The sequence below is a fragment of the Nuphar pumila genome, chromosome 12, assembly GCF_984573655.1.
Source record: "Nuphar pumila chromosome 12, dmNupPumi1.hap1.1, whole genome shotgun sequence".
Lineage (NCBI taxonomy): Eukaryota > Viridiplantae > Streptophyta > Magnoliopsida > Nymphaeales > Nymphaeaceae > Nuphar > Nuphar pumila.
The window spans coordinates 26,923,126-26,935,723 of record NC_143260.1 but is presented as its reverse complement, the minus strand read 5'-3'; the positions used below and the strand labels follow the sequence as shown (position 1 = coordinate 26,935,723).

Genomic DNA, 12,598 nt, shown 5'->3' with positions numbered 1-12,598 from the left:
TCCTGAATGTTGGATTGAGATTTATTGCAAATTATCTTATCAATGTTTTAATTTTGCGTGGCATTATTTTCAAGATAAATTTCTAAAAATTGTATTCATTCTCATCTTTTGATGTGATAGTATGAAAACCATTTTCTTGTTCTAAAAATATGTTATTTCTAAAAATATATAGTTTCTTATTTTCAAGATCATAACACCTAAATCCCTTTTGACTTTCTTTGTATCCTAAGAAGACATGGGATGACCTTAGGAGAAAGTTTATCATTTTTATGGGTGAGCACAAAACATCTACACCCAAAGATCCTTAGTCTAAGATAATTAGGCGAGACTTTATAAATCTTTTCATATGGTGAAAGATTTTTAATTTTTGAGGAGGTCAATCTATTTATAAGGTATACAACAGTAATAACTGCCTCAACCCAAAAATATTTTGGAACACTCTTAGATATGAGTAAGGTTCTAGTGGTTTCTATTATGTGCTGGTGCTTTCTTTCAGTTAAACCATTTTGTTGTGGTGTATTAGCACAATACCTTTGATGAAGTATTTCATTTTTCCTTATATATTTTTGAAAATCATTAGACATATATTCACCCCTCGAGTCAATACCAAGGCTGCCAAACTAGGAAACGGAAGCCGGAAACGATACGGGAAGCGAAAGCGAGAAGCAAGGCATTTTGAAATTTATAAGAAGTGATAAGCGAAGTATCAATTTGAAAGCGAAATATAAATAAAAAATGAAGCAATATAGTAACTGAATAGGAATCAAACAAGAAGCAAATAAAACCTAAAATAAAATTGATTATTCTTATATTTCATGATTTTGCAATTAAAGACTTAAATTTTTGTTAAAATCTAACAACGATGGTCACTAATTTAGAGAAAGTACATGACAAGTGAGTGAAAGCTTGAGAGAAAATACACGAAAAACATGAAAAGAAACGTGAGAAAAGCATATAGGAAACATATACCATGTGTGTGGAAAGCATAGAAGAAGCGTGGGGGAATCAAGATTCCCATGAAGTTTCGGAAGCGAGGAGTATCGCGCTTCCCACCTACCTGAGAAGCTTCCGGTCACTTTGGTCAAAACGAAAGATAGATATATTGGTCTTTAAAAGATTTGTCACTAATGAAATTTTTAGAAATTCTCAAATACTTCATATTTATGTTTGAGAAAATATATCCATGTAGAGCGACAGTAGTCATCTACAAAGATAACATAATAAGTATATCATCCCTTGGAGGCAACAAGGGCAGGACCCCAAATATCAGAGTGAACCAATTCAAGAGGCTTAGAAGCAGAGAAAGATTTCTCTTGATATGAAATTGATTTAATTTTAGCAAGAATATAATTAGTACATGAAATTTGTTTATTACAAAAAGTCCTCATGTGTGGAACATTGGATAATTTATTCATACTAGGATGCCCTAGTCTTTGATGCCACAAAACTTTATTCAATTTTTTAACATTAAGGCAAAAAGTCTTGATGAGAATTTTTAACTGATTCATATTATACAAGTCTCCTTGTCTATGCCCTTCCCTAATCTGCTTCTTAGATTGTATTAAGCATTGGTTAGAAGTGAATGAGACTCTATATCCATGATCAATGATTTGAGAAACATAAAATGAATTTAAATTCAGTTTTGGAATAATCCTTATTTTTGGAATACTAAAAGTCTAAAACTAAGATTTTTCAAAATTTTCAATTCCATTAATATCAAGAGAGGTTTCATCAACAATAAATACAGTTCTTTTACTAGTGGAGTTATTATAATTAGAAAATATAGATCCATCATAAGTCATATGAAATGAGGCACTTGAGTCTAAGAGCCAAGGAGCCATCATAGTTACTCATTTGCTCAAACTTGGGTTTTAATCCGCTCATAAATTGAAAAAATTGTATATTATTTATTTATTTCTTTCTAAGTTGAGCATTATTGGAGTTTCCCAAATGGGCTCCAATTTGGCCATTTGATCCCATAATTTCTTTATACAGCCAAATTACTCTTTAACACTCTTTTCACCTTGTTTAGTATTTTATCTAGAAGCTCCCATTTAAAGGCAATATCACGTTGAGTATATGTTTGTTTAATAAAGAACCATGCTTCATTGGCTCTCTCAAATTTCAAAATACTCTCACACGTATCTTCATTCATACTTCCCATGAATAGGGAAAGTCCTTGGCATGGGTTATTAACCATTCTTTCAAGGCTGTCTTATAACTCACAAGAGCCTTTTATTTTTCATCTCTTTTAAGCACTTTTTCCTTAATGGTTCCATCTTTCTCTTTTATAGATTTCGTGAGAGTTAGTTGAGGTTCAATTGCGGAACCATCAACATACTCCAACAAACCTTTTCCAATAAGAATCCTTTTAACGGTGGTAGCCCAAAGATTATATTTTTTTTCATCAAATTTGATTGGAACTACCGTCACAATCTCTTTGTCGACCATGAAACCAAAAAGTATAAGACAAGAGAATAGAGTAGAGAAATAAGTACTTGGAGCAATTTTCAACTCCTTTTGAAGAACCAATGCTTCTATGCATTCACGAGATGATCAATCTTCAAGAGGATTGGTCGGCATGCTTCCCAAGGCAAGACCCAATCTTTGCAACACTCAAGATATGCTTGAAGAAGAGTTGAATATCACCAAGAAGTCGATCTTGCTCTGATACCATGTCACAATCTGATGTTATTCTTTAGAAAGCCACTGATGGGCTAAAGTACACTTTGAGAAATGACCACTTATGGGTCTAACACAAAAAAAGTATAGAAATCCACTTAAGGTCTGAGAACACTCATAAAATGAATCACTTTTATTAGGGAGTAACCCTTAGAAGAAAAGATAAAGGGAGAGGGGGGTTAGCCCCTGTATATACAAAAGGAGACTCATAGAGAGCAGTTGGGTACGGTCCAACGGCTCCTATATTGTTCCCAAACTGCCCTTTGTGGGTGGGAATAAATACAAAAAAATAAAAAGAATAAAAATATAATAATTACACTTATTTTATGTACATGTGAAAAGTCAAAAATGCCCTTGAAACCCAATATGTACATAAATGTCCAGAAATACATACATATATATATATATATAATATACATATATGTTTACATTAACAAAAAATGCATTCTATATAGTTAAAATATTTAAAAATTAGTTTTTGTTGATTAAAAGTTAAAAAGGTAGAGTCCTCGTGTCCTATTTTTTATAAAATTTTTGAACTTCGTGCTTGCATCGTGTTGGGTCATACCTGTATCTTTGTGAAATAGGTTATGGAACATGGGTTGAATCTTGTGGGCTTGGATTAAGTAGGAGCTGACTTGGTGTCACTCGTGGTTTGATGAATGTAGCTCATATATATTATGATTTGCTGAATGAAGAAATTATGTGTGAGGTTCTCTTTCAGACATCCAAGGAGGATTAGGGCTCCCTTGAAGCAACCCTACTCTCTCTCTCCCCCCCTTTTCCCTATATTCCTCTTCTTCTTGTGCATATGAACAGAGCTGGAGGTCTTGCAGATGCAGACCCTCTTGATCTGGTTGGACGTGAAGCCAAAACATCCAACACTTTGAGCAAGAAGCTAGGCTGGTTTGTGGAGCTTTCTTGATCAAGAAAATCCTTCTTGGGCTGATCTTGGCAGTCTTCATTTGCTGCTGTGTTGGAGAAGGAGAACATACCAAATTTGGCAGGGAATGGCTAGGAAGTTTAAATAAACGGAATCAACTATTAATGAGGACTAAGTTACGTTTGCACTAGGTGGTGTAAACGATTAAGAGGCTGTAAATGGTGTAACATGGTTTTTAGTGCCATCATCTTGGGGGAAAAATGGCAACACTCTTCAAGTCGTTATGGCAACTGTTTACTATTTGCATTTGTTTGTGTGTAAACATTTATCTATCTATTTTTAGCTTTCTTTTTTAAGAAAAAAAATTGATCTTTTGTTTCCTCCAAATAAAATTTTGTCACCATTAATGTTGAATTATTTTTCTTGGCTTTGCCTTCCAGGTACTATAGATCACTTCCACCCATAAGCAAAGCTTATGGGACCCTATGCCTATTGACAACAACTGTGTGTAGTCTGGGATTGTTTCATCCATACTATATTGCTCTGATATATGGGGAAGTGCTACGTTTTCAGGTACATATTTACATGCTTGTGGGATTTTTTTATTAGCAATTTTTTTGTTTTACCAAATTATGTCTTATATTGTGTAAGTCCAAGTGTCAGAATTCTGAAATAGTGATTATATCTAGATTCATTTTGTTATTCCTGGACATCATATTAACATGATAGTAGTGTGAGGAAATACGATCCTCCAATTAGGAACTAAAATGTTCACCAATAAATCAAATGGACAAGCAGAAAAGTGTCACTAAGGAGGAACACACTCACAAAAACCTACAAACGTTCTCCACAACAAAGAATATAAAAAATATATTTTATTAATCACCAAAATGCAAAGAAATGTATTACAAATAATGAGGGAGTTCACCCCTATTTATACACAAGTAGTATCAAATAGAGTTGTTGGAATCATAGTCGCATATACCGGCAATATTTTGAAAATATTGCGATATGATAGAAAAATAATATTAAAGGTAAAATATCACGATATTTTCAAGATATCATAAATTTATATATATCGTGATATTATCAATTAGTTTTACTTTTTATTTATTTTTACATTTTAAATATGTTTTTTTCTTTTACATATTTTACTTATTTCTTTTTTATTTATGTACTTTTTCGTCTGAACATGAAATTTTCTTATTTTTGTTATTATTTTTATTTTTTAAGTCCCGAGATTTTCCTGAGATTTATCACCAATCCAATAATATCGCGAGAAATAGCCTCACCGAGCTATAGCCGATACCGATATTTGTGACTATGGTTAGAACAGTCCAATGGCTACAAATAGGGTTGTTGGGATTGTTCCAACAACTCTATTTGACTAGTCAACTATATGTCGACTAGTCCTAAAAAAAGCCTAACTAAAAAAGAAAAAGAAGAAAAAAGGAAAAAATAGTTACAACTAATTACAATATTTACATATATAATATGTATGTATACACATACGTATATACGTATACAAATACATATACACACTTAATTCTATATACATATAGATACATGTATATATATTGTATATATAGATATTATATGCATATACATTTTAACACTCCCTCTCAAACTTACGGTAAAATAACTGAAAGTCTGCCAAGAAGGAAGAGAAATCTAGGAGCAATGAGAGGTTTCGTGAAGAAATCTGACAATTGGTGCTATGATGTGACATATGGCAGAATAATAACTCCTTGAAGATACTCTTCTGGTATATAATGACATTCTGTCTCGATATGCTTGGTTTTTTCGTGAAATGTGTGGTTGCTGGCTATATTGATAGTACTATTATTGTCGTAATACATCTTTGAAGCTCCTTGAATTTGGATTCTCATATCATCTAGTAATTTTCTCAGCCATACCACCTCCATTGTAATAGTGGCCATGGCTCGATACTCAACCTCTGTCGAAGAAAGAGAGACTTTTTGTTGTTTTTATACCACCACGAGATTAGAGATTCACTTAAAAAAACACAGAAACCCGTGGTTGAATGCCTATTGTTAGGATCACCTCCCTAATCTGCATTAGTGTAAGCAAGTGAATCTAGTGTAGATAAAGAAGCCATAAACAAGACTCTAGAAATAGAGTTTTTAAAATATCTAATGATATACAAAACAACTCCCATTTGAACAAATATGGGAGCATACTGAAACTAGCTAGCTGTGTGTACAACGTGTGCTATATCGGGTCTAGTAATTGACAAATAAAAATGGACTCTAATAAGTTGCCGATAAGGTGTTGGATCATCAAGAGGCTCTTCATCATTAATTTTTATTTTGACATTTGTCACTTCTAAAGTATCAACTCTCTTGTCATCCATGATACCAGACCTGAGAATAATATCGGAAGCAAACTTAGACTGAGATAATAGATACCTTCTAGGAGAATAAGCAACCTCTATACTTAGAAAGTATCTTAGAAAACCTAAATAAGTCATTTTAAAATTGGTTTTAAGAATCCTTTTAATATTTTGAACTCTCTGTTTGTCGCCTCCAGTGATTATCATATCGTCAACATAGAGGAGTAAAATGACAATACCTGCATTATAATCCTCGACAAACAAAGCAGTGTCTGTCAAAAAGGATTTAAAACCAGTGTTAAGTATAACTCTACTAAATCTATCGTACCAAGCTTTGGGAGTTTGTTTCAAACCATATAAAGCCTTTTGTAAACGAAAAGCCATCCCTTGAGGGATGCCCATACCTGGGGGTGCCTCCATGTATACTTTTTTTATACGATTTTCATTAAGGAATGCATTCTTAACGTCTATTTGATATGTAGACTAGTTATTGAATGAAACAATTGCAATGAGGATTCTAATAGTGGTCATACGGGCAATAGGAGCAAAGATTTTTTTATAATATATGCCATACTCTTGCGAGTACCCTTTGGCAATTAGTTCAACTTTGTATCTCTCAAGGGTTCTATCACTCTAGGCTTTTATTTTATATACCTACCTACAACCTATGGGTTTCTTTCCTTATAAAAGGTTTTGAATAATCCAAGTTTGAGTCTTCTCTAATGCTTCTAATTCTATTCTCATCGCTTTAACCCATTCAATTTTTTTTTTGGACTGAGCATAAGATGGCCGTTCTACATAAGAATGAATCAAGGCTATAACATGCTTGGTATTTCGAGGAGAAAGAGTCATAGGTACAAATTTCGATAGAGGTTTTGATATTCTAGATGATCTCTTAGTTTGTAATTCATCTTCACTTTCAAAGTTAGAAAATTTCTCAAGTGCACGTGGAGGGTTTTGGTTTCCCTGTCTAGAATATTTTATACAAGTTTTTATCGTCATGGGATAGTTCATCAAGAGGTTCAATATCTCTTGATTTATTAATATTATCAAAATCATAGTTACAATCACAATCATCAATTTCTTGTTTTGAAACAAGATCAACCAAAAAATAATACTCGGTTACTTCCTTAGATTGATCCTTATCAAAGAAGTTTTTCTTTTCTAAAAGAGTTACATTTCTTGAAATATATAGTTTTTCAGTCTTAAAGTCGTAAACCTTATAACCCTTTTGGTTGTCAGCATAACCAAGAAAGGCATAAGAGAAATCTTTTTCAAAGAGGAAGAAGGCATTCTGTTTATAAGATAAATAGCAGTCAAAACGACTTTTACCCAAAAAACCTTAGGCACGTGACTAACAATAAGTAAAGTTCTTGAAGTTTATACAATGTGCCTATGTTTTGTTTTATCTAAGTCATTTTGTTGTGGTGTGTGCGGGCAAGATCTTTGATGCATGATGCCATGTAGTTGAGATAATTTTTAAACGAAAAATGACTATACTGTACGACAAAAATGACATGTTTGTCAAAAAACCCATCAATTTGCTAAATTCGCCCAATGACCAAAACTGCAAATGTTGGGCATTAGAATGACCATTTTAACCTTCGCATGTGTGGACCTCCTGAGGATATGCGAATTTCCTCTGTGTCAGATTTTACTACTAATTTTTGACCTAAAAATTGAAGGATTCTAGAGAAACACAAAAAATAATAAAGAAATTAGTCAGAATTTCTTTTCCAACGACATTTAAATCGCTGAAAATCGATGAACGGGCGATGAGATACAACCTCGACAACGTTCAAAAAAAAAAGAAGATAACAGTCGCAGTTGCACGTAACTTGGTTATTCTATGCTCTTTTTCGGTCACCTGCGCCAAAAATTAGGAAAACCAATAAAAATGACAAACAAATCGGCGTGTTAGCTTTCCAACGCCACCATGATCACCTTGATTTGATGAGCAGTTTAGGAGAAACGTCCTATGGAATATAGACTTTTCGGTTGTATCACACCCTCTGACTAAAAGGTAGTTTCACACGATTTTTTTGTGTGAACCTCACGAAGTTTGCATAAAATATAGGCAAAAAATGACCAATATTTGTGAGGATGAGGAAGTCCGCATATATTTTATATGATGACAAGGAAGTTTCGTGAGGTCTTCGTCATAAAATATATGTCGACTTCCTCATCCTGTCATAAAATATATGCAAACCTCCTCATCCTCACAAATATTGATCATTTTCACCTATATTTTATGCAAACTTCCTCATCCTCACCTATATTTTATGCAGACTTCGTGAGGTTTGCAAAAAAATTGTGTGAATCTACCTTTTAGTCAGAGGATGCGATACAATAAAAAAGTCTATATTCCATAGGACGTTTCTCCCAACCGCTCATCAGATCAAGGTGATCATGGTGGCGCTGGAAAGCTAACATGTCGATCTGTTTGTCCTTTTTATTGTTTTTTTTTTCGGATTTTTGTTGCAGGTGGCTGAAAAATAGCATAAAATAATTGGGCTTGGCACAATCACACTTGTTCATATTCTTTTTTTAGAATGCTGTCGGGGTTGTATCTCCGTGCACCATCATCATTTTTCAGCGAGTTAGATGTCATTGCAAAGGTATTTCTGTCTAGTTTCTTTGTTCTTTTCTATGTTTCATCGAAATCCTTCAATTTCTGGGTTAAAAATCAGTAGTAAAGTTTGTCATAGAAAAAATTCGTATATTCTCAGGAGGTCTGCACATACGAAGGTTAAAATGGTCATTTTAATGGTCATTTGCGGTTTTGGTCATCGAGCAGATTTTGGCAAATTGTGGAGTTTTTTGGGAACACATTATTTTTGGCGTACAATGCAGTCATTTATTCATTCGATAAAAATTCTCTCCCTAAATCAGTGTAAAATATAGAAATATCATTATTAAATCTATTTTTAACTAACTTATGAAAATTCTATCATTAACTCAAGTGGTGCATGACCCCAAACATCCAAATGAACTAACTCAACTAGTCAAGAAGAAATAAAAGTTCTATCATTAAACAATAATTTCATCATTTTCCCAAGAACACAATCTTCACAAGTAAAGTCATTACAACAACAACAACAACAACTACGCCTTCATCCCAAAACAATTGGGGTCAGCGATATGAACCAAAAAAGATATTCATTTTGGGTCTTCCACATGAATCCTTTTCCTCCAATCATTTCTATCCAACGCCATGTCCTCGGTGAGGTTCAAAGCATTCATATCCTTTCCTATCATCTCCATCCAAGTCTTCCTAGGCCTACCCCGACCTCTTTTAACTAATATATTTTCCCATTTCTCCAACCTTCTAACTGGAGCATCATTAGGCCTTCGCCGAATATGTCCAAACCACCGTAAACGATTCTCTCGCATCTTATTTTCAATGGGTGCAACACCTACCTTCTTACGTATCCCTTCGTTCCGAATCTTATCTTTTATTGTATTTCCACACATCCATCTAAGCATTCGCATCTCAGCTACACTCATTTTTTGAATATGATGTCTCTTGGCAGCCCAACATTCCGTACCATATAGTAAAGCGGGTCTAATAGTCGTCCTATAAAACTTTCCCTTCAACCGCAATGGCATTCTACGATCGCACATCACTCCAGTAGCACTTTTCCATTTCATCCACCCAACCTTTATCCTATGATTTACATCTCCATCAATTTCTCCATACTTTTGAATGATGGATCCCAAATATTTGAAATAATCATTCACCGGTATATCTTGCTCACCAAGCTTCACTACACTCCCATCACTACTTCGTTGCTTACTAAACCGACATTCCATATATTCAGTCTTACTCTTACTCAACTTAAAACCTCTAGCTTCCAATGTCTGTCTCCATAATTCTAACTTAGCATTAACCCCAGCTCTAGACTCATCAATCAAAACAATATCATCAGCAAACAACATACACCACGGTACATTTTCTTGAATTGATCTCATAAGCTCATCCATCACTATTGCAAATAGGAAAGGGCTTAAAGCAGATCCTTGATGTAACCCAACCGTTATCGGGAAATTGGTTGTCACCCCTCCACAAGTGCGGACATTGGTTACTACTCCTTCATACATATCTTTAATTATATTAATGTACTTGAGAGAAACACCTTTCTTCATCATTGTCCACCAGAGAACGTCCCTAGGTACTCTATCGTATGCCTTCTCTAAATCAATAAAAACCATATGCAAATCTTTGTTCCTCTCTCTATATCTTTCAATAAGTTGTCTAAGAAGATGTATAGCTTCCATAGTTGATCTTCCAGGCATAAAACCAAATTGATTCTCCGATATCATGACAACCTTCCTCAACCTAGACTCAATCACCCTCTCACAAGTAAAGTCATTAATATTACAAATTCAATCTTGAAAAATATTGAATTTTGGATACATTAAGATGTTCTAATCTTCTATGCCATAGATTTAAATCCAATTTTTGGACATTACAACAAAATGTATCTTTGGGTATCTCCAAAAAATTCATATAGTAGATACCTTCTCTATGGCCTTGGTCAATCAACTTCCCTGATTGGCGATCCTGCACCCGACATTCATTTGAAGAGAAGGAGATATTACAACCATAATAAGATATTTGGAAGACAGATAGAAGATTTAAATTTAATTTAGGGATGTATCTAATTTTTGATTTTTTTTTTGTATTTGAAAGATTTTTATCAAACTTTTTTATTCTTTTGATTTCAAGCGATGTACCATCGACAGTGAAAATATTTGACACACTTGAGTTATTACGACATTTAGATAAAATATCATGATTTGGGGTCATGTGAAAAGATGCACCAGAATCAAGAAGCCAAAAAAATTTATCGGGGTTGGTGTAAGATGAGGCTGCGACTCCAATTGAAGAAGAAGATCCTCTAAGAAGAGGTTGAAGAGCTTCCACCAATTGAGATGAAAATTTAGCTATTCCAATGGATATATCTTAAGCGGTATCATCTGTTAATATATATATATATATATATATATATTGTATGTTATGTAATAGGTAATGCTCTAGGGCCATTTTGGTCTTGTTATTTTCATGTAAATTGTGACTCTCAACTAGAGACAATATTGTATTTTTGTTTTTATTGTATAGTGTAGGGGGTTTATATATGACTGTTGGAAGAGCCCAACTAGCAGTTGGACTGTTGGGACTATTCCAACAGTCATAAACAGTGACTGCCTATGAGACAATGACTGTTGGAACATTGAATACCTCTCTAAAATGCCCATCTTGGCTTTATATATAGAGTTTTTTTCCTCTTTGTAAGATAATGCTTTTCTTAAGCATTCATGTTCAATAAGATGAATATTTTTTATATTTCGTATTCTTTTCTTTAGTATTTTGATGTCTTGAATGCACTTATAGCTTGTGTAGTGCCTTTGTGCTCTTGTATTGTCCCTTAGTTGGACTTGTGTACGTGCATGTGCACTTTGTGTTTATGTTCTTATAAGCCCGTAGAGGCCCTCATTTTGTATTTTCGCATATTTCATTACATGGTATCATAGCCAAGAAATCTTTCTTGGTATTTTGTTTTTTTTGGGTCTTGGGATTTTTTTGGTTCGAGTTCGTGCTTCGTGAAGGATTTGTGATCGTTGCGTAGCTTGGATTCAAGAAAAATCTTGAACCGGTATATATCTTATATCTTTAGTGTTACTTGGGTTATCTATCTCATGCATTATGAATGAAAAAACACTCATTTTTCTTATATTTGAAAAAATATTTGTTATTTTTGTTAAAAATTAAAATCTTTAAATATTTTTTAAATTATTATTGAAATTATTTTTATTAAATATTTTACAAGTTTTATAATATTTGTTTGATCTTGTGAAATTATATATGTGCATGTTTTTTTGAGATCTAGTTTGAATTTTAGTTTTTCGAACTCGCTTTATTTAATATGTAGGTATATGATCTAGTATTCTTGAGCATGTATTGTTGGCATTTAGATGCTTTATTTGAATACTTCATGGTTATAAATGTCAAATCATGTTTGTATTTATTATTGAACTTTGTGTTGTTTTTCTTTGAAAAACTGTCAAAGTTTTTAATATAATTTGAAATGGTATTGTGTGTTATTAACAAATATGATCTTATGACATTTTGCTTAACTTGTGTTTGATTTTTTTTCTTTCTTTACTCTTGATATATTCTTATGTGAAACCTAAAATAGATTATAAAGTATTAAAAATTATGTGGTTAGGATCTTAGTGATCATGGATACCTTGCTATTTTTGAATTTTGAATAAATAAATTTTTTATTTATATATGATCCTTTTGCACTTGTGATTGTCTTACATGATGAATGAGATTATCTATTCATGCATAAGGTACTGAGTATGATTTTTTATGGGAACTATTCACTTTTATAAATGCCTTTTAAATATGCTCCTTTTTAAAAATTATTTAAAATAGTTATGTTAATAGGTGTTTCTCTTGTTGGCCCTTTTATGGTCCTTGTGATTGTATTGTTTTCTTAGTCTCATGTCTCTTTAATGAACATTATCTTACAGATTTTGCATGAGATTTAAATATTATTCTTTTTTGCATACTTAGTTTTAATAAAATATTAATTTAAGAATTATGAGAACCTTCTTTGTCTTTGCCCTTTGTGGGTGATAAGTGTTTCCCTCGTTGTCGTATGATTGCATAT

General features: G+C 33.0%; 1 protein-coding gene across 1 annotated transcript in view; it reads left to right on the top strand.

Annotated features, from left to right (window-relative positions):
- Positions 1–12,598, top strand: part of DER1 (DERLIN-1) — a 45,594-nt gene that overhangs the window by 7,373 nt on the left and 25,623 nt on the right. Inside the window, exon 2 of the mRNA XM_089982755.1 lies at positions 4,006–4,138. Coding sequence (XP_089838881.1) covers positions 4,006–4,138 — 133 coding nt within the window. The remainder of the gene's footprint in view (positions 1–4,005; positions 4,139–12,598) is intronic.